The sequence below is a fragment of the Jaculus jaculus genome, chromosome 1 (assembly GCF_020740685.1).
Source record: "Jaculus jaculus isolate mJacJac1 chromosome 1, mJacJac1.mat.Y.cur, whole genome shotgun sequence".
Lineage (NCBI taxonomy): Eukaryota > Metazoa > Chordata > Mammalia > Rodentia > Dipodidae > Jaculus > Jaculus jaculus.
Genome location: NC_059102.1, coordinates 111,207,136 through 111,230,981, shown reverse-complemented (window position 1 = coordinate 111,230,981; position 23,846 = coordinate 111,207,136). Strand labels below are relative to the sequence as shown.

Sequence of the window (23,846 nt, the reverse complement as noted above, 5' to 3'; positions counted from 1 at the left end):
CAGCCCAGTGGACAAATCTGTCAGGAGCATCATAACTTCCAGGGCTCAGCCCCCTAGCAAACATGAGCATGGCAGCCACAGCTCAGACTTGCTAGGGAAGGACTCACTTCTGGTGTGTTCCGAATGTTTCTCCTGCGAGTACTCTGCACAGTACCAGTGTGAAGGGCACACCGTGCTACCTGTCAGTGCTGACAGTGGTTACACACCTGCCTTCCTGAGCCCAGATGGAAATTCAGCAGAGTGGATGAGCCATTACTAAGGCTCTCAAAAGTCACGTCTCCAAATAGAAATATTCTATATGAAAGAGCACTCAGAAGAGTGGCTCTAAACAAAACTATTGTGCTCTGGTTGCAAAGCTGCCCACCATCACTTCTCAAAATGTAAACCCTGTCTCCAACGTCATTAACATCTCAGAGCTGGGAAAGAACTGCATCAGGGGAAGGAGCCCTGAGAACTAGAGCTGCCAAAATGCCCAACTTTTGGCACCACGTACTAGAGGTTCCGGCTGCAGTCCAAAACAAGATCCAGAAGCCCTCCAGAATGAAATGGCTTTTCTGCCACACTTCCAGCAACAGACATGGCTTCTGTCAGGCTAACAGTTGTGCAGAGCCAGAGGGTATAAATTCCCGTTAAGATGTCACCATAGAATTAGGGCTTCTCAACCTGGGTACTATAGACATTTCAAGTAGGTAATGGTGTTTCATACGCACTGGTAGTGTTGAGTGACATCCCTGGCCTGTACTCACTAGATGCCAACAGGACCACTTCAGCTGTGATAAGCAAGATGGCTCCAGACTTTAGCAAAGGTCCTCAGGAGGGACAGAATCCCTTCCCACTGAGGATAACTTTGAAAAATGACATGAAAGGCTTTACACTTGATTCTATGACACAATCACCATAAGGGGAATGAGTTAAGTAAGCAGAAATGTCCAAGACCTTAGATAGTACCCCAGCCACCTGCCATTTCCACAAAGGTACTATGCACACTGCTTCCAAGTTTATGTCACACTAAGGTTCAAAGCAGAGACTTTGGCTGTGACACCTTAACGTCCAGGGAACTGAGGCTCCTTCATCTTCTCAGGGTGTGGCTTCCTCTCACTCCCTCTTTTAGCAAGGTCAACAAGATCTCCTATGCTAAAAATCTGAAAACTTTTTCCTTTTTTAAAGTTTTTATTATTATTTATTTATTTGAGGGGGGGCATGCCAGGGCCTCTAGCCACTGCAAACAAACTCCAGATGTATGTGCCACCTTGTGTATCTGGCTTGTGTTGGTCCTGGAGAATTGAACCCAGGTCCTTTGGCTTTGTATGGGCCCTGGGGAATCGAACCCGGGTCCTCTGGCTTTGTATGGGTCCTGGGGCATCAAACCTAGGTCCTTTGAATTTGCCAGCAAGCACTTTAACCACTAAGCCATCTCTCCATCCCTCTTTTTCTTTTCAAGTCTTCCAAACTCTCAATCTTTCAAAGGCAAACAGGATTGCTGGCTTACCCTTCCAGGGCAAGAATCTCCATTATTCCCCAAACTCTGACCACTACTCCTCTGATCACTCTCATTTCTTTCCCCTATTGTCCATCCCATGACCACAACATTCTTAGAATTCACCTCCAACTTAACTCTCTAGGTTAATCAAGTGTTCTCTTCTAAAATCTACAGTCCATCATGGCGCAAGAACTCTTAAGACTATTACTTTGGCTACCACCAGAGGGCACTGCTGTTACGGGTCAATGTTACCCAGCTTAATTATGCCTTGCGTTTATTATAATCATGTGACATTTCATTGGAGTGAAATAACTTTCTTTGAAAGTGAACCTGAAATACTGGAAAAGGTGAGCTATTTTAAAAAGTACTGCAGTTATGTTTCCAATTCTGCATGTACAAGTCTTGAAGTTTCTTTTTAAAGAAATTAAAACTAGTCTGGAAGCAATGCATTATGAATGTGCTCTATTCAAGAAGAAAACTATTCTAAAAGAAACTCTGTTTTTAAAATATCATTTAACAAATATATTTTTTTAGTTAAAATAAAATGCTGCCTGCATTCATACATCACTTTTGGGACTCCTCACTTAAAATGACTCTCAGCCAATTAACTACCAGAATCCCACTGAGACATCGCAGGAGAGTTCCTACACATATAACATTCTCTATTTAGCCATCCATCCTATCATCTTGTCTCTTTCACTCCCTTACACCTTTCTCAGTCATATCCTTAGCCTTCAAAATCTTGATGGTTTTCCAACCTTATTAAAGCCAAATCAATGGCTTTTGCCTATACCATTTCCAATGTTACAGTATTCCTAGACAGAGGCCTGTGAATGAATGCTCCCTGAGGCCTTATTAACATAGAAATATTTCACTCAAGGCCATAGTGGTAGCATACGCCTATAATTCCAACACTGAGGAGACAAGAGAAACAGATTGTTGCCAGCTTGATGCCAGCCTGAGCTACATAGTCAGTTCCAGGCTAGCTACAGCTACAGAAAAAGACTCTGTCTCAAATGAAAATGAAAAAGGAGGAGGGAAAAGAGGATCTCAGATTGATCCTTACTGACTCCTCACAAAGTATGTTTTAAGTTTTCACCTTTTCCTTAGAAACAAAATTTCAGTGAGTTATAGTCATAATCTAGATGTTGCTAGCACTTGGGGGAAAACAAGCTTTTCAAAAACACACATTAACCAAATCTGACAGGTCCCTGCTAGATGGTTTCACTCCCAAAATAAGATTCCTGAACTTGTACCAAACAGCCAGCTAACCAATCTACACTGAAAACAGAAAAATGTTTGAGATATTTAAAATATATATACTATCCCTCACCAGGAGATGATGTGGTACGCCACAGAGCACTACATAGCAACTTAAAGATCTGCATTATGGGGCTGGGAGAGGGTTCAGCAGTAAAAAAGTACTTGCTTGCAAAATCTACTGGCCTGGGTTCAATTCCCCAGTACCTACCAACAGTGGGTCATCTGTGTGTGTGTGTGTGTGTGTGTCTCAAATAAATAAATAAAAATATTTTAAAAGATCCATATTATGAAAAATGGAAAAACAGAGCATAAAACTATGCACATACATGTCATTTGGTATAAAAAATACTGAGGGCTAGGGAAATAGCTCAGTGGGTAAGATGCTTGCCAGCTCGATCCCCATTACCTGTGTAAAATGCTGGGCATGGTGGTATGTGCCTCTAATCCCAGTGCTGGAAAGGCAGCCCTGGGGAGGCCTGGACTTACGGGCCTGCTAGTCTAACCTAACTGGAGAACCCAGACCAATGAAAGAAAGACCTTGTCTGGGGGAAAAAAAAAAACCACAGAAAGCCAGGTATGGTGTCACACACCTTTAATCCCAGCACTCGGGAGGCAGAGGTAGGAGGATCACAGTGAGTTCGAGGCCACCCTGGTACTACATAGTGAATTCCAGGTCAGCCTGGGCTAGACTAAGACTCTACCTTGAAAAACAACACAAACAAACAAAAAAAAACAGAAAAGGTGGTGGCAGGTTGATCGTCTTCCTGTGAATGGCACCCAATTGTCCTCTGACCTCCACATGCATATACACATACACAGGTACACGCATGTACACAAAATCACACCATTTCCTAAGTATAGTCTAGCGGTGGGGGGATGTAACTAACAGCAACCATGTAACAAGTTGAATAGCAGGTGATTTTCCCTCTTGTGAGACTTATATATTGGTTATTGAGGGATTAAAGAAAGGGAAACTCCTTAATGTGATTTCAAACCAAACCAGAACCGGGTTGCTACATAAGGGACAAAGTATGCATTTGGTGGTCAGTGCCAGCCAGCCAAGTTCACAGGCTGTCTTTGCTTCTTAGAACACTTTCCCTAGTATCATGATTGAGTAAGAGAAAATGTTCAAGCTCAGCAGGGCCTAGAGCAAATAGGTAGAGTGTATAGTAAACCTTTACTTAGCTTCCCCATATATTACTTCAACTCCCTGACCATCTAAAGATACTTGTAGTAATACAAATCACTGAAAATATAATTCAGGGGGGAATCAAGCAACAGACTAGTAATATTGATTTCAAGTCCCAGAAAAGCTTAAGAATTGGAAATTAAACTTTCTCCAACTTGTTTATTAAATTAATCATACTATAGCATTTTTCTCATACTGTAAGATGTGAGGGAGAAAATAAAAGTTAATATATCATGCCATTAAACCAAAATCAGTTTACATTGATATTAAAATGCATTAACAGCAAGAGATGACTAAAACTTCTCTAAGCTATATTTAACCCAAAGAAATTTCACATATGCCACACAATTATCTGACTCCCATATTTTTTATCCATTCTGCATGCCACTGCCAAAGCACCCTTAGTCAAACAGCACTTTGATCCTGTCAATCCTCCGCCCCCACACCTGCAATCTCCCTGCTGCCGGCTTCGGTTCCAAAGGCCTATGTCAGGATGCTTCAGGCAAGGTGATGGAGAGGACAGTCACTGCAGAATAACAAGAACAGATCTGGGCCCCAAGCTAAGTAGGAAAAGCACCAGGGTGTTTCCAGACCTATCCACTTCTGCCAAGACTCTCAGCACTGAGGATCTCTCCTTTTGGATCTCCCAGAGACTGATACCAGCTTGGAAAACCTGTGTGTTTTCTTCTCACAGATTCATAAAGTAAATCTATTATGGTGGTTATTAAAAATAATGATAAATCTCTACATTCCCTGTCATGACACATTAGTTTTTTAAAGCAGATTTATTTAAAAATTGTACAACACAAGCCGGGCATGGTGGCGCACGCCTTTAATCCCAGTACTCGGGAGGCAGAGGTAGGAGGATCACTGTGAGTTTGAGGCTACCCTGAGACTACGTAGTTAAATCCAGGTCAGCCTGAGACAGAGACCCTACCTCGAAAAAAAAAAAAAATTGTACAACACATTGGCTAGGTATGTAGCTTAATGTTAGAGCAGTTACCTAGCATGCACAAGCCCTGGCAAATCCCCAGTGCCACAAAAAGAAATACATTTCCCCAACCTTTCTAAAAAAATAATTCTATTAATTTATTTGTAAGCAGAGAGAGAAAGAATGGGCATGCCAGAGCCTTCAGCCACTACAAACTCCTGACACATGCACCACCTTATATACCTGGCTGGGTCCTTAGGTTTCATGCCTTAACTGCTAAGCCATCTCTCCAGCCCCCTTCCCAACCTTTTTTAATACCTGTACAAAAAACTCCTGAAGATAAAATATAAACCACAGTTATCTGTTGGGGGAATTTGACATTTATTATTGTTTTTCTGAATTTTTTTTTAGTTTTACTGTCTTTGCTACATTTCAAGTGAGAAAAAGTAATTCCATGTTATCATAAGTTAGAGCCTTAAAAATATCATGATAAGAGAGAGAAATCAGGGACCAAAAGGCCACATGTTATATGGCTCTGTTTATAGAAAATGTCCAGAACACATAGAGACAGAAACCCTCCTGGTGGCTGCCAGGGGACTGATGGCTCCATTAGAGATTCCTTCTGGCTGAGGGAAATAGTTTTAGACAGCAGGTAATGATGGCAGCACAACAGTCCAAAGACCACTACATTGCATACTTCTTCCTGTCAATTATGTCCATAAGACAATTAAAATGCAGATAATATAAAAAAAATTACTATGTAAATTTTGGAAGATTCTGAGACAACAATGTACATGTGATGTTTGGGAGACATACCCTGGCACAAGACAACCTCCACTGATCAGCTGTGTGACTTTAATAATTTACTACCTCTCTAAAAAGGAGAAATGAAGACTGGAGAGATTGTTCCATGGTTAAAGCACTTGCCTGCAAAGCCTAATGACCTCAGTTTGATTCACCGGTTCCCATGTAAAGTCAGATGCACAAAGTGGCACATGCATCTGGAATTCATTTGCAGGGGCTAGAAGCACTGGGGTGCCCTTTTCTCTCTCTCTCTCTCTCTCTCTCTCTCTTAATCTCCCCCACCCCCATCTTTCTCTGCTTGCAAATAAATAAATAAAATAGGAGAAATGCTGGAGCTGAGCATGGTGGCACACGCCTTTAATCCCAGCACTCGGGAGGCAGAGGTAGGAGGATTGCTGTGAGTTTGAGGACACCCTGAGCCTACAGAGTGAATTCCAAATCAGCCTGGGCTACAATGAAAACCTACCTAGAAAAAGAAAAGCAAAAAAAAATACTAGTGGTGGGTTAAATAAAGACATGGAAAACAAGGAGAGCAGTTTGTGACACATGAATACTACCTTTTTGATGATGGGTTAGGACTTAAGTATCTTTGATAATTGATAATTTTATACATGCATACAATATATTTTGGGTTTTTCTGGAGTTTTTTATTATTTATTTATTCATTCATTCATTCATTTATTTGAGAGTGACAAAGAGAGAAAGAGGTAAAGTGAGAGAGAGAGAAAGAGAGGTAAAGAGACAGGTGTGCCAGGGCCTCCAGCCACTGCAAACAAGCTACAGGTGCATGCATCTGTTCATCTGGCTTACATGGTCCTGGGGAATCAAGCCTTGAACGAAGGTCCTTAGGATTCAGACAAGCACTTAACCATTAAGCCATCTCTCCAGCCCTGCAATGTATTTTGAACACAATGCTCTCCCCCAATATTTTCTCTTGTCTCCCTCCAACCCCATCCCTTCCACTGAATCCTTTCTTCCTAACAAGTCCCTCTTTTGTCTTATTTTTCCGTGTGTGTGTCCTACTGAGTTTAATTATGGTTGCCTTCATGAGCATAGATAGGGGATTATTTACCAGACACATGCAACTTATCAGTGGTGACATTACTACAGAAATGTGTTCCTTACTCCACCCCACCTCGGCACCACCAGAAAGCATTAACAACTGACAATTTAACTCCTCAGAGAAAGATGGGAGTCTCCTCACTCCTCCACCCATGAAAGAATTTGATAGGCAGATCTTCTACAGGTCTTATGCACAACTTGAAAGTTGCTGTGCGGTCACAAATGCACTAGCCATGTCATCTGGAAGACTGTTCCAAAGCACTCCTCCCTACCCTCTGGTTCTTACATCCTTTCCTCCCCGTAGTCTACATTGCTCCCTGGGCCTTGGAAGGGTGATAGAAATGTCTCGTTTAGCAATTAGCACTCCATAGTTATTCATAACACTTTGACAAGTTTTGTGTCTCCCCAGCATTCACCACCAACTACAAAAAGAAACCATTCTGCCATAGTGTGAGAGCAGAACTAATCTGTGTACGTAAACATAAATACTTATAAATACTTAAATATGACGGCTGCAACATTTCCATTTAGCCAAACAGAAGTAGCTTTCCTCCTAAGGCCTATGATCTTCCCAGCCATACTAGGTATGGGGGATACCATGTGGTGGACCTCAAATTCAATCAGAGAGCAGTTGGTTACTCCAATAAGTCATGCCACTGTTGTACCCAATGGACACACCTGGCCTTGGTTGTGTAGCTCACAGGGTCCACAGCTGGGAAGACTGTTATTGACGTTTCTCCCACAGCAGCCTGCATAGCGCTTTCCAGCACTGTGACAGCTGGCCAGCAGGGAGGAAGCTTCCACCTCAGTTCTGGATTGATTGCTCAGTGTCTTACAACTGAAGTATGTGGTGTTTTCAGCAATAGGGTTCTAGTTCTAGTTCCATCTAGTTCTGGTGGTCACTAAGCACACTGGCAATAGATTATATTGTTTTGAGGGCATCAGAGACCTCACTGACCAACTACTCACTGCCAACTACTCAGTGCGAAGTATCCCACCCCAGCACTAAGATTTTCCTGTCACAACCCATGATCTCTAGGAATGCATTATCCACCCATGCAGGGTACTTCTACTAAATTTTTTAAATTATATCTTAATTAGTTAATAAATAAATAAGTTTATAGCCAGGCGTGGTGGCACACGCCTTTAATCCCAGCACTTGGGAGACAGAGGTAGGAGGATCACTGTGAGATTGAGGCCACCCTGAGACTACATAGAGAATTCCAGGTCAGCCTGAGCTAACATGAGACCCTACCTAAAAAAAAAAAAAAAAAAAAAAAAAAAAAAAAAGTTCATATATAGCTTTTTGCTTTTAGTGAGTGTGTATGTGCATGTGCACACATGCATTCATGCATACACATGCCAGGGTCTCTTGCAAACAAACACCAGACATGCATCACTTTGCTTCCAGCTATACATGGGTGCTGGCAAAATAACCCCAGTCTGGCAGGCTTTGTAAGGAAATGCCTTTAACTGTTGTGCTATCTCCCCAACTCCACAGAGCTCTTTCATGTCTTGAGTATTGGTTAATCCTCTTCCCCAACCATTTTTCCCCTCAGTCCCTCCACCCTTATTCTCACTTAAACTTTTGTACCCCAGTATTCCACTACTATCCACTCCCCTTAAACCTGCCTCTCTCACCCCATGGCCCCTTTCTAGCTTTCTGGCCTCTAGTGAGTCTTATTCAAAGTTACATACAAACCTAAAAATTGGGAGCCAGAATCTAACTAGCAGAGAGAACATGTGGCATCTAAACCTAGGTTACCTCACTTTAGTGTAGTGTTTTCAAGGTCTGCCCCCTTCTTTTGCAAATTTTATAATTTCATTTTTCTTTACAGCCAACTAAAAGTCTACTGTGTATATGTAGTATATCTTCATTATCCACTCATCAGTTGAAGGTATTTAAGCTGATTTTATTTCCTATCCACTGTGAAAAAACAGCAATAAACATGACTGAGCCAAGTATCTCCACAGTGAAGTTCAGAGTCTTTAGTTAGATCATGTGATAAATGTTTTAGCTTTGTGAGAAATCTCCCAGCTGATTTTCATAATATCTATACCCGTGTGCATGCCCACCAACGGTGGATGAGGGTTCTTCTTTCCCCACACCCTCACCAGCATGTTGCCAGTGGATTTCTTAATGACAGACATTCTGACAGAGTGCCATCTATCTTTTTCATTATTATCTGTGCTAGAATGAAAGATGAGCACCAAATCAACTGAAGACATGCTGGCCAGCCTCTCATGTGGCCATGTGTATTAAAATGTTGATTGTTGGGTTTTTTTTTTTAATTTACTTATTTGCAAGCAGAGAGAGATAAAGAGAGGAAAGATACGCAGAAAGAACCAGAATACAAGGGCCTCCAGCCACTGTAAACAAATTCCAGATGCATGGGTGACTTTGTGCATCTGGTTTATATGGGTACTGGGGAATCAAATGCTGGTTGACCAGGTCATTAGCTTGGCAAGCACCGAAACTGCTAAGCTGTCTCTCCAACCTAAAATGTTGATTGTCTTTTATCCTTTAGCCCAACAATTCCATTTCAAGAAAATTGTGAAGGAAATGAAACACACACACACACACACACACACACACACACACAAAATATATATATAAATATATATGATTGTCCACATTTTGTTTCTTGAGACCAGGTCTGAGTAGGTTGTCCAAGATCCCCTGGGACTCCTGGAGTCAAGTGACTCTCTAGCACCAAATCCAAGAGCTAGGACTTCAGGCCTGAGACACCACATCATAACATACTCATCTTTTTATAACAGCAGAGGAAAACTAATCTGTTTCCATCTGTTGTGAATTAATTAAATAAATTATTGATAAAACACTATGCAGAGAGTAAAGTGAGAAAAGTGTATGGTAGAAACACGTGTAATGATACATAAAGACTCAATGGGAAGTGGAAAATATCAGGTTATAAAACTACAAACATAGTTATAACCCCATTTATGTTTTGTAACATATATTTGTCTGTATACATATTGTTCAGGGTTTTGTAGGTATAGGTAATATACCAAAATATGTTCAAAATTTAACAAATCTAAACACAAGAATAATGGCTTCTGGTTCTATTTTTAGCCAGCATTCCTTAGGATATATAATATTTAGTGAAAGAGAAGGTAGCCATAACCCAAGGAACTTACCTACAAAGACCAAAATCTATAAAACAATGGACCAGTTGACACTGGAAAACTTCATATAAACTATTTTAAAACAGGAATTTTAAGATAAATTCTGGTGCATTAGATAGTCCCACAATTGGGGCTCCAATTATTTGAGTAACTAAATGATCTTGCACTGACTATGAGAAATCACAGCTCCCAGGAGTAAAAAGTGGGAATAATAATCTCTCCCAGGATTAAATGAGATCCTTACAAAAGAACACTGGAAACTGCAAAGATATTTCTCCTTTTTATCCAAACAATAAAAATCAATCTTAAAAAGATACAACCATTCAGTGGCTCCTGCCTATAATCCCAGTACTAAGGAGGCTGAGGTAAGAGGACTACCATGAATTCAAGGCCAGTCTGGGTTACATAGTGAGTTCTAGTTCAGCCTGGGATAGAGTAAGACCCTGCTTAAAAAAAAAAAAAAAAAAAACACAACCACAACCTGATGTCTCAGCAAATTGTTGGAAAATATAGTATTATTCATGCAATGGAATTTTATCCAGCCATAGCAAGGAACAGACGTCTAACATTACAAAATAAATCAGTTGTAAAAATGTTATGCTACATGAAAGAAGGCAATTATAAAAGGCTATATATTATCAGATTCCACTTATATGAAACATCCAGAACAGACAAACTTATAGCAAAAACAAGTTAATGTCTGACTAAGGCTGTGTGGTACTTTGAATGTGGGATGTCCCTATAGACTCATATGTTTTGAATGCTTGGTTCCCAAGCAGGTAGCAATTTAAGAGGTACAGAAGGTGTATTGCTCGGAGTGGGCTTAAGGGTTATAGCCAGCTCTGTCTTGCCAGAGCCCACCTCATTCTCTGGGTGCTTCCTGCCAGCTGCTATGACCAGATGTGATGCCCATCTCTGCTCTACCATCCTTTCCCTGACATGACAAATCTTCCCCTTGAGTATGTAAGCTGAAGTAAACCATTTTCTCCCATCTGCTGCTTCTAGTCAGGTGTTCTTACCCAGCAATATGAAGGTAACTACAAAGATTAGAAACAGTGCAGGTAGGGATAAGGGGTTGCTAAAGAAGAATGGTCCAGTCACTGGCCTAATTCCTTTTTCCTCCCCCTCTAAATCCATTCTGCCTCTTAGACCTTTTTTTTTTTTTTTTTTGCATGCATGTGTAATGTGAATGAATATGTGTATGTTCACATGTGTGGGAAAACACGTGTGGGTGGGTGTGCATGTGTGTGTGCATTTATGTGGAGGCCAATGGTCAATGTCAGGTGTCTTCCTGGATTGCTCTCCAAATTACTTTAAGTATTGAAGCAGGATATCTCACATAAACCCAGACTTGCCAGCTGAGCTGGCCTAGCTATCCCACTTGCCAATGGGGAGATTTTCTCTGCTTCTGTGATGCTGGGATTACAGGCAGGCCCACCATGCCCAGCTGGCACTTACATAGGTGTTGGGAGTCCAAACTCAGGTCTTCACAAACTCTTTACCCACTGAGCCATCTGGCCAGCCCTGAACTTTGCTTTTAGCCTTCTTTTTGCAGTTACCTTGAGTAATAGGAAAAACAAAGACTAACTGATAAAGATAGACATCTTTGTGATAAGGTACAGAAATTACCACTAAGAAGTGATCCCTAAGCAACAGCAAACCTGGCAGAATGGAACACTCCATGCTGAAATCACCACCACAGGGCAGGGGGGACTTAACCAAGGGGGTACATTAGGACCTAAGCTGCTTCCTCAGAAAGGAGCAATCTCATAAAACCATCTTCTGAGAACAGAAATGACATGAGCAGAGGTGATAGTGACTTCTTTGGAGCTTTGCAAACCAGAACTGTGATGATGATCAGCCAGTGGCCTGACAAGATGACCTACCAGCAGCTCCGCAACCCACCTCCTGCCATGCAAACCCCCAGCCTTCACCTTCAATCCCCTCTGTTCATAAAATCTCAAAGTTCCTGCCAGCCCCTCAAGGTAGGCCTGGAATGATTCGGTCCCCACTGTTCACTTCCTTGACTGGCACACCCAGACAGGGCTCTTGCCCTAAAGCTCCAGTAACACTAACAAAGGTGAGGTTTCTTTCAGGGGTGACAAAAATGGTGACAGTAATTGCACAAATCTATGAATATACTTTAAAAAAAAAAAGCCTCCTAAGATCTCATCCACTGAAGTAGACAAAACGCAACTACCAGGACTCAGGGAATTTTGTGGAAGAGGGGGCAGAAAGATTCTAAGAGGCATAGGTTGAGACATCATGTCCAGGGGCATTTCCTCCCCCCAAAATATAACTGCTGCTCCCACAATGCATAACCAGCACTACCATAGGAAATACTGCAACCTCACGAAGGAGGGTCCACAGCAGAAAGGGGGCAAGGATGAGGGAAAAGAGGGTACCAACACATAATGTATCCATACAAAATATGTTGTTAATAATAATAAGTAAAAAAGTACACTAGATAGCACAATTTAACAAAAAAAAAAAAAAGAGGGTAGTTTGACATGGTGGCGCATACCTGTGATCCCAGCATTACAGACGTGAAAGCAAGATCACAAATTTGAGTCTAACCAGAGGTACATAGTGAGACTGACTCAAAACCAAGGGTAGTGAGTGTAACACAGTCTTAAGAGCATTTGCATGCAAGACTCTAGTTCCAATCTCTAGCACCACCAAAAAAAAAAAAAAAAAAAAAGCCACAATCACATCACCTATTGCAAATGAGTTGAATGCCTATGAAAGTAGAAGGATCTATATATCTCTACTTGGAAACAAATTACAACTCAAACACAGTAAGATAAGTCCAGAAAAGAATGAGGACTACTTAACTTCAGAGATACCTTAAATATGCCAAACACAAAGGTCCTATACAAAGGTTAAAAAGTACAACAAATAAGGCAAAATAATATGTACTATATATGTCCTAAATAACAAAAATGTTTGTAAGAAAACAGAAAAACCAATGTCATATTTGAGTTCTTAATATATCCATTAACAGATGACAAAAAAAAATTAATTGAATAGAACTGACACAAAGATTAAATTAAACCTGTCCCTTAGTGAGGGCCAACTTGGAAGAAGCAGGTTCAGAAAAAAAAAATGGAAGAGAGGGATAAACAGAAAATGGGTAAGAAAAGACGCAGACATACAAAATAAGAAAGACTATGGCAAGACAAAGTGGTGAAACTAACAACTAGAGAATTTGAGTGTCCTTTGCAACTTTTATGGGGTTTGTGTTTGTTTGTTTGGGTTTTTGTTTGCTTGTTTGTGGGGTTTTGTTTGTTTGTTTTTGAGGTAGGGTCTCACTTTAGCTCAGGCTGACTTGGAATTCACTCTGTAGTCTCAGGGTATCCTTGAACTCACATCAATCCTCCTACCTCTGATTAACCAAGTACTGAACGTTTGTGTTTTAAATTAAGAATCTCTAAAGTGAAAGTTAATATGAAAACTGAGAAGGCAAAGAAATCACACTTCTTTTCTGAAATACAAGAATCCTTCTCAAAATTTGTTCTCCAACCAAGATGTAAAATATACCTAGTTTTTAATATGCAAATCTAGAAGCAGCTATAACATGCGCTAAAAACCATAATATAAAACTATTCATTTGTAACACATATAACTCATGTATTTTACAATGAAGATAGGAATTTAATCATAAATGCCTAGTGTTAAAAAAAAAATGACAGGGCTGGAGAGATGGCTTAGCGGTTATGCGCTTGCCTGTGAAGCCTAAGGACCCCAGTTCGAGGCTCGGTTCCCCAGGTCCCACGTTAGCCAGATGCACAAGGGGGTGCACACGTCTGGAGTTCGTTTGCAGAGGCTGGAAGCCCTGGTACGCCCATTCTCTCTCTCTCCCTCTGTCTTTCTCTCTGTGTCTGTCGCTCTCAAATAAATAAAAATTTTTTTAAAAAAAATGACAAAGTAGATCCAGGTATGGTGGCACACACCTTTAATTCCAGCACTTGAGAGGCAGAGGGAGGAGGATCACTGTAAGTTCAAGGCTATCCTGAAAGTACAATTCCAGGTCAGCCTGAGCTAGACTGAGACCCTACCTGGAAAAACAAAAACAAAAGAAAAAGACAGATATGGTTAAGAAACGTTAAGACAGGGCTGGAGAGATGGCTTAGCGGTTAAGGTGCTTGCCTGCAAAGCCTAAGGACCCAGGTTCAACTCTCCAGGTCCCACAAAAGCCAGATGCACAAGGTGGCACATGCATCAGGAGTTTGTTTGCAGTGACTACAGACCCTGGCATGCCCATGCTCATATTCTCTCTCTTTCCCTCTCTCTCTCTCTTTCCCTCTCTCTCTCTCTTTCCCCCTCTCCCTCCCTCCCCTCCAACAAATAAATAATAAATAAATAAAGGTTCGAGGCTGGATTCCCCAGGACCCCCGTTAGCCAGATGCACAAGGGGACGCAGGTATCTGGAGTTCATTTGCAGTGGCTGGAGGCCCTGGTGCGCCCATTCTTTCTGTCTCTATCTGCCTCTTTCTGTCTGTCTGTTACTCTCAAATAAGTAAAAATAAACAAAAAAAGAAAAGAAAAGAAAAAGAAATGTTAAGAGAATTTTTTAAGAAAAATGAGGAAATGGTATAACCAGATAGTGGGGTAAGGTCCTAATGCAAAGGAATAAGGTAGGGTTCAGGAAAGGGTTAAAAACAGGCAGAAAACCCATCCTCAGTGAAGTGTCTCCTGGTGTTGCTTCCCACATTGTCACGAGTGGTCTTCCTCTTCCTCAGGGACAGCAAGCAGACATTATCTTAGTGGTGGGGAGAGGGAAAGCAGAAAAAGAGAATACAGTGAAAGTTACAAGGATGGCAGGAGGGGGGTGCGGCAAAAAAGGTTAGGCATGGGGAAAAGAGGGTTGCATCCTTCTTGGTGACTGTGAAGAGAAGAACTGTTTAAAGACCCTCCCTGTCTTCAGAGCAAACTTCAAACTCCTATCAGCTTTGAAGGCCTTCCACTAGCAGGGTAGCAACTTGTACTCCTCCCTGCTTCAGCCTCCCACCCCACACACTGCCCTCTGCCCAGCCTCCCCCCTGCTTCAGCCTCCCACCCCACACACTGCCCTCTGCCCAGCCTCCTGCCTACAACACAGGCAGTATTCCTGAAATTCTGCCTTCATGGTCCCACTTTCTATGCCTTTTCTAAAGCCATTTCCTCAACCTAGAATCTCTCTCCCAACTCTCCTCAGAAGCCATATGCATTCAGTCATCAATCCACTCCACAAAAATAACTATGTAATAGACAACTAACTATGCCAAAAATCACTCTTGGCACTGGTATACCAGTGGACAAAACAGACAAAAATCCTTTTTCATGGACATGTAAAGAAGAAAAATGCACGATGGAAGACCAGGGTGGGAAAGGGGAGAGACTATGGAAGGCACAGAAGGCTCCAACGATGAGGCCCCATTGGGAAGGTGATATTAAATACCTGGAGGAGCCAAAGGGTACACGATGGGGACAAGAGAGATCCACCCAAAAGAAGCATTAACAGCAAAGACCTCAAGCAAGTACACCTAGTGTTTCAAACTGACTTTCTACTCCCTCTTAAAGCCTGGCTCAAGAACCACTCACTCTAGAAAACTGTGGTTCCTACAAAGCAGAATAATTCATTCCTCCAACTCTGTCAGTACCTTCCTTCTAGCACTCGGTACAGTGGTAATCCTCTTTCTCAACACGTACCAGAGGGATGATGAAACAGTCCAAAGAGCAGTGGGTAGGGTTGGAGAGATGGCTCAGCAGTTAAAGATGCTTGCTTGTTAAGCCTGCCAGCCTGGGTTCAATTCCCCAGTATTCACGTAAAGCCAGCCAGATGCACAAAATGGCACATGCATCTGGAATTTGCTTGCAGTGCCAAGAGACCCTGTCACTCTCATTCTCTCTTGCTCTCTCTCTAGTTGCAAATAAGTAAAAATATTTTTAAAGCAATGAGTAAAAGAATGTAAAATACAAATGGACTTATTATAACCATTTTTACTTCAACATATAAATGCACTTGTTTCCCAATGTCGCACCAAGACCTCTTCTTTGTATTTGAGCCTACTAAAAGTAATTCCCCATTTTCTTAAGTAAATTACACTAATAGACCATTGTCCATGATGTCCATTTTCCCCTTGCTTTTCAGTAAAGCAGGGACTTCAAAATACTTATAATGTTTTCTGGGAAATTCCTTCAGAAATTGTCAGTCAGGGTTTTCCCACTCTCAGTCTTGATCACAAATCTAATTTATTCAAAGTCAAGTCTTAACCTCACTTTCCTTTACCAAGTCTTTACAAGAATTTCATAAAGTATTATGCTCATTTTTTTCAATTTTAGTAACACTTATTAAGTTATACTCATGAGTACCATCAGTATAAAGTAAGTTTGAGAACAAACAGAACTGGCTTGGTAAGCAGGGAAAGCCAATGACACAACAAACTACAGCTAACCTGCCATCTAGACATCTGAATGCTTGCTGTGAGAACTGATGAGGATGGCTTATTAAGGGAAGGCTAAATCAAGATGTAAAAATCAAGACGAGGGAAGGACTTAAATGAATATTTCTCCAAACAAAATGCTTGAATGACCAACAAGCATCATTAGCCATTGAGAAAATGCAAATCAAAAACACAATGATTAGCTGGGGAGATGGCTCAGTGGTTAAAGGTACTTACCTGCAAAGCCTGCTGGCCAGGTTCAATTCCTCAGTGCCCATATAAAGCCAGATGCAAAAAGTAGCACAAATATCTAATGTCCCATTTGTAGCAACAAGAAACCCTGGTGTGTGTGTGAGAGCACGCGCGCGCGCGCGCACACACACACACACACAAACACACACACACATGTGAAAATAAATTCTTTTTTCAAAAACAGATATGCAATTTCACATCCACTATGATGGCTGTAATCAGAAAAACACATAAATGCATGTGGAAAAACTGGAACCCTCATGTACTGCTGGTAAGGATATAAAGGGTATAGTAATGTTGGAAAATGGTTTGGCAACACCTCAAAATGTTATTGAGTTGCCATGTATACCAGCAATTCCACTCCTAAAAGGTATACCTAAAACAAATTTTTTAAAAAATGTCCACAAAAACAATCCCAGTATGCTTCAGTGGAGGAAAGAGTAATGGGGTGTGATAAGCCAGGCAGGGAAGTGCATGACTTTAATCCTACCACTTGGGAGGCTGAGGTAGAAGGATCGCTGTGGGTTCAAAGTCAGCCTGGGACTACGTAGTGAATTCCAGGTCAGCCTGGGCTATTACAAGACCCTACCTCGAAAAACCAAACACAAAAAATCCAAAAGATGTGATATATCCACATAATTCAATATTATTCAGCCATAAAAAGAAATAACATATGCTGCTGCATGGATGAACACTGAAAACATGTTAAATAAAAGAAGCCATGCCGGGCGTGGTGGCGCACGCCTTTAATCCCAGCACTCAGGAGGCAGAGGTAGGAGGATTGCCATGAGTTCAAGGCCACCCTGAGATGACAGAGTTAATTCCAGGTCAGCCTGGACCAGAGTGAGACCCTACCCCGAAAAACCAAAAAAAAAAAAAAAAGAAGCCAGACACAAAAGACCATTTCATAAGATATTATTTCACTTACTTATATGTCCAGAATAAGTAATTTCAGAGTGATAAAATGTAGATTCATAGCAGCCAGAGGATAAGGGATGACTGCTAATAAGTATATATAAGGTTCCTTTTAGGGTAAAGAAAATGATCTGAAATTAGTGGTGATGTTCAATTTGTGAGTTTACTATCTATCACTTAACTGTACTGCTTTTTGAAAATTTCAAGACTCTTAGGTGTTTAATAAGTGCCTACCATCAGAAAAGAACAATAGCAGGTCCAGATGTGCTAAGCAAGAATTAGCACTGTACATATTTGTAAGAGGCTAACCACCCCTGTTACAACTATAAAGCCCCTGAGGACAGGGACGGCTTCTCATATATTTCCCTTAACATCTGGTACATCAGATTATACTAAGCAGACATTCAATCAAGTTTCACTAAGTAAATTAATTAAAATCTACATGTTACATACCAGGGATCTAGAAAAGTGTCCTAAGATTCCATCCTAAGTAGAGAAAATCATTTTGTATTCTCCAGAATCCTGAATTGCCACTGACAAAGCCAATCTGACATTTATGCAATACATTTACAGTGCCATTCTTACCACTACATAACTATCCAGAGGACACACTCCTATGACATTCTTAAAACTTACTTCAAATTCTCAACCTTATTCTATCACCAAATGCCACTTACTGGATCTCATCATATTTTTCTATTTTTTAACCATATTCTCTAAATTAGAAATGCCTTATAGGTTTAGCCTTATTTGTTCTTCTCAAATACACAAAATTCAAAAACAACCATTCATTTGTGCTCAGGAAACTATTAACTAGCTAATAGTGTCCTGAGTTCAAAGTTCATGTATATTTACAAAAGCCACCTATTGCCATACAGTCTTCTCAACAGGGAACTTCCTCTCCATAATTTGTTTTCTAAAGACTAAATATAAATACAAAGATGCAAAATCAAAAACTTAACAAATAGCAAGAGCCTAAAGTCCAGAATGAATGGAGAACTGTAGCAAGAGGCCAAGAAAAAGAGCTTGCATAGAAAAGAGATAAACAAAGAGCCCACTGCTTAGAAGAGATGCTGTAGCATCCAGAGATGAAGGGATAATGCAGACCCATTCAGCTTTGCCTGCTTTCAGCCAGGAGCATGATCTTCAAGCTGAGACAGTGAGAGCTCTGACTTGAAGGAAGCTAGCATCTAAGGTAAGTAGCACAGATAGTTACAGAATAGTTGCAGAATTCAGAGCTAGTTCAAAAACATGTTTTCTGATCAAACAAATTTTCCTCCCATGATACTGAAAAACCTTTCAGATCTGATGTAAGAACTAATACTAATTATTTAAGCTACCATGACAAGGAGCCAGAAGATCAAAACGGAAAGAACACACCCTCAGACTTCAAAAAGAGACATACAGATCCAGAAAAACATCTATGGGTAAGCTTGCCAACTAACTGCTGAAAAAAAAAAAAAATTGTTCAAAATGGGTAAATAACAAGTCTGCATACAAGGAGAGAGGGGGTGGAGAGAGAAACGCCATAGAGTCCTTATTAAGGCAGGCTCTACATTTGCTTTTCCACTAAAATGGGGAAAGGGAAGATAGTACAGATATTTATACAGATGATTCTAACAAGATATCTGACCAAATCTTTTCAGGATAGGCTAGAGAACAAAATGAGGAATGCTAAACAGCAGAAACTTTGAAGGCCTATTCACCTGAACGAAGAAGATACATAGCTTGGGTACCTGGTTATCTACTATATCAACATCTACCAAGTTGGTCTCTAGTAAAACAACGCCAGAGTGCACCCTTTCCACAACCTAGTTAACTTTTATCAATTTCATAAAGCCGCGGACCTGCTCTTCACATTTACAAGTGCCACAAAGTTCTGAGTGACCCAACACAACAGCCTGACTGAAGCAAACTCCATTAAAGGTCATGGAAGGCTGAAATGATAGTCCAAAACCAAAAATAACAACAAAAAGTCAAAACTAGTATGTAGATTTTAAAGCTCAAATGCATAAGTAGAAGTAACAAGTTTTACTTTATGTAGGAAATACTGAGATAATAAAAGCTACTAAAAGAACTATATAAACTTTAATGCTGCATTAATAGATCCCTATAATGTCCATAGTCAAATTCATCAAAGAAATTTGTATTTTCCTTATAAATCTTTTCTGGTCTTTACCTTAGGAAGTTAAAACAAGAATCAACAATATCATTTAGTTAATACTCTAGCCTTAGATTTAAAGTTATTTTAAGTGTATCTTAACAGCTGAAAACATGTATTTGGTCAGCCTAATTTATTGCCATTTGTAAGTTTGTGACTGTTGATAGATGATAGTTAGATAGATATCTATAAGCTATTGACATTTGTAACATTTATAACAAATGTTCCTTAAAGGAAGGTTCACATATTATTAAATCCAAGTCTCTTTTGTTATTTTTACTTAGTCATTTTCAAGCAGAGAGAGAGAGAAGAGGGACAGAGAACAGGCATGCCAGGGCCTCCAACTGTTGCAAATGAACTCCAGACATATGTGCCACTTTGTGCATCTGGCTTTACATAGGTACTGGGAAATCAAACCCATATCATTAAGCTTTGTAGGCAAGTGCCTTAACTGCTGAGCCATCTCTACAGCCCCCAAGTCTCCATTTTAGTGGAAGAAACAGAAAAATTAACTAACTTGCCCCAAGCTACACAGCTATTTACAAATGGTCATGACCCCCAATGAGTCCTCTTTCTCTACATCATGTGGGTTTCCAGTCCTCTACTTCTTTTTAAAACTTGTCCTATACACTAAAGAATTAGACGGGATACTCAAAAACATTAGTCAACAAACACTGTATTTTGCTAATGATATATTATCTTAGCCAAAGACAAATAACCATATCACAGTAGCCAGTAAAATATTTTGACATGGTGTATGATCACTTACAAGTTTGATAACCAATGTTTGTTACATAAAAAGGCACTCTAATATGCAAACAGCTTTTATTCTTAAATAGTGCAGTTACTTATTTTCTCATATCCTATTATCAGGAAAATGGAAATGATTTCATGGGTAGAAATGTTTTCAGTGAACATGCCATTGTTAACTATTCCCAAAACCCCTTCTCCCTCATAAAACATACCCCGTGAAAACTACTAAAGGGTTTTAGGACTTCAAACCTAAACAGCTTTTCTTCATGCAGGGCAGAGTAAGTCCTGTGCTAAGACCCTCTTGCTTTTTTACCACTCTTTCAGAAACAATGCCCAAAGGTGTATACAAAGGTTGACTGGCAGGCAAGCCTGCAGATTTCAGGTCCAGCCTTCCCCACCCCTGCCCCCACCCCAGGACAAGGGGAAGATCAAGAAGTGATTTAAAAAAAAAAAAAATAAGCAAGGACTTGGCTTATGACCACTAGCATCTGCTAAACCAGCTCAAGGAAGACCCACCCACCCCCAAATGAGACCTGCATGTCACTCTTAGCCCCAGGGCCTGAATATATGGGCTCTCCAGGGACCCCTTTTAGAAAGGAAGAGAGAACTTTCTGGCCAGTCCCCTCCTCCCCAGTGTCATCCATTAAAGCCCCAAGCAAGCTCTTTGTTTGCAACAGCTGTGGGAGGGTGGGCGGCCTTGGAGAGAGGGGAGAGGTCACTCACTCCCCTAGTCCCCTGACTGCCAATCTCCAGGCCCTCCTGCAAAACACACACAGCATCAATTCTGTCTCTTTCCACGCTACCTTAATTAACCCAGGGTGACACTAGCTACGCTGGAGCACTCTCTGAGACCTAATTACCTCTTTCTATACCCAAATGCTACACAAAATGAGTCCTTGGCTCTTTCCCTCAGCCAAACGGGGTTCACTACGGGGACTCTCATTCCCTTCTCCTTCAATGTGTTCTCCAGGGTGGCTTCCTAAGCCCCAGGCTTCCATTCATAACACACAAAAGCACAGGGTCATCTCTTGGGCTCTGGGACTTTGCCCTGCCCAGATCCACAGACCTGTGGACACACCAAGCACCCGTTCCCTGTCTGAACCCAAAGGACACACATACAGAGAAGCACTCTACATCGCCAGCCCGGGTCCCATGGGACCTTCGCCCACCTGAGCCCTCAGAGCCCCTGAAGCCTTAAGGAAAACTCTACCCCCCACCCACTAGGTCACTCGTCTGGCCCAAAGCCTTGGCTCCCAACCCCCCCACCCCATCTCCCACCCAAAGCCACACACACACACACACACACACACATACACATACACACACGCACGCACGCACGCACACACCTGCCTGACCATCCTTCCTCCCCTGAGCCTTCACAACACAAACACGCGCTCCCCCGAGCACACCCACGATCACCGGCAGCCCGGGCGGCAGCTCCGCCTCGCGGGTGCCAGTCTCATCTGCCCGCCACGCGCGGGGCCGCCCTCGCCCCAGCCCCTGGACCACCGCGGACGCACGCACCGCCGCTCCCCATCCCCATCGCCGCCCCCCTCCGCGGCGCCAGGCTCCTCGGGACCGGCCACGCCGGGGTGCTCCCCCAGCCCGACCGCGAGGAACCGGCAGAACCGAAGGCGACCGAGACAGGGGCGCCCCCTCAGCCCCGGGGGGTCGGTCCTACCTGAGCAGTTGATGCTCTTGCCTCTGCCCCCGGGACAGTCGCCGCCGCCGCCGCCGCCGCCGCCGCCGGGGGGCTGGTTGGACGCGCGGCTCGCGGGCAGGGAGAAGGCGAGGAGCAGCAGCGCCGACGTGTAGCAGCAGAAGGCGAGCGGGGGCGCGGCCCGCAGCCCGAGCGGCGCCTCAGCGGCCGCGGCGCCCATGGCTGGCGCCCCTGGACGGCGGAAAGTGCAGGGAGCGGCAGGCCGGGGGCATCCAGCCGCGCGCCGCGCGCCCCTCGCCGCCTCCTAGCAGCCGCGCCGCCGAGCCCGGGAGCGGCCCCTCTGCATGCCCGCCTCGGCGCGGCGCCGCCCGCCCGCCCGCCAGGCCCGCCCCGGCCCGGCCCGGCCCGGCCCGCCGCGCTCGGGACGGACTCGCAGGGAGCCGGCGCGTGCGAGCGAGGGTCGCGGGCGCGCGCAGGGGCGGGGGCGCCGGGCTGGGGGGTCTCGCTCGCCGCCGGGACCAGGCCCAGCCCACCGCGCTCGCCCGGCTTCGCCTTCCCTTTGTGTCCGCGAGGCCGTCGCCACCGCGTCACAAAGACCCCGGCCCGCCCGGTGAGGGGCGCGTGACGGAGCCGGCGGAGGGGGGGGGGGAATGGTGGCGACCCCGCCCCGCGCACACCCCCAGCGCCCGCGCCGCCGGCCCCGCCCCCCGCCCCGAGGCCCGCCCGCGCCGCCTCCGCCGCGATCCCCCCCACCCACCCTCGACTCCCGGGGAGCTATTGTTCCAGCGGCCGGCCCGGGCCGGGGGCGTCCAGGATGCCCCTGCTGCCCGCCCCCGACACACATCCTCGGCCACCCTTTGTGAGCGTCGCCCCGAGCGCACTGCCAAACGTTTTCGAAAACGCTTTCTCGAAAGGCAAGGTGGTCCACCATCCGTTAGCCAGGTGAAGAAACAAACCTGGAAGATGTAAAGGTGACTGGTCCAAGGTCACATACCTAGAAATGGCAGGATGGGGACTGGAACCCAAGTTCCTACCCCAGATGTGCACTACTCAGCTTTTGCGGGCGGGGCGGGGGTGTCAATGGCTAAATCCCTAAGGCTTCACACACGCACGCACGCGCGCGCACACACACACACACACACACACACACACACACACACACACACACCACCTTCCCAGATAACCATTTATCAGCGGAATCTCAGAAGTCTATGTATTGCCTTTTCCCATTCAAAATAGCAAAGATTTACAGAGGATTTGCTATATCCAAGGCCTGGAGGAAGCTCTTTGCGTGCCTTCTCTGCAGTGCTTTCTTACAGCCCTGCAAGGGAGTCTTTCTTCTGATCTCCTTCCCCAGATTAGAAAGTTGGGACCCAGAGTCTTAACATGATCCCACCTCCAGCCCAGGGCTGTTCCCGCCTTATCTTGTTAGGTGATGCCTACTCAGATATAGGTAATGAAATCACAGACTGAATTCTCAGAAAGGCCTGTTAGAGTGCTTACCCCAGAAGCAGTTTTAAACTCATTGAAAATGATAAAAATCAACTGGTAAAATTAAGAAAAGTGCAAAAGCCACTCCAAGGGGGGGGGGGAATACATTAGGAAAAATACCTTCAGTGGAAATGCAAGGTAAATACTGAATATATAGGTTATAAAAGTTGAGAAAGCTGACATTGGAAAAGGGAAAGCTGATGTTCACAAAAAATTGTGGGCAATAAATACATGACAAGAGATTTAAAGCCATTAGCAATAAAAGAAAAAAAACACAAAATGTCTTCCTCTTTGTATGATTAATAACAGCTAA

The 23,846-nt window shown here is 43.2% G+C and overlaps 1 protein-coding gene across 1 annotated transcript in view; it reads right to left on the bottom strand.

Annotated features, from left to right (window-relative positions):
• Tmeff1 (transmembrane protein with EGF like and two follistatin like domains 1) overlaps positions 1 to 22,262 on the bottom strand; it is a 120,311-nt gene extending 98,049 nt beyond the window's left edge. The window contains exon 1 of the mRNA XM_045157864.1: positions 22,064 to 22,262. Coding sequence (XP_045013799.1) covers positions 22,064 to 22,262 — 199 coding nt within the window. The remainder of the gene's footprint in view (positions 1 to 22,063) is intronic.
• Positions 22,263 to 23,846: the final 1,584 nt, after the last annotated feature.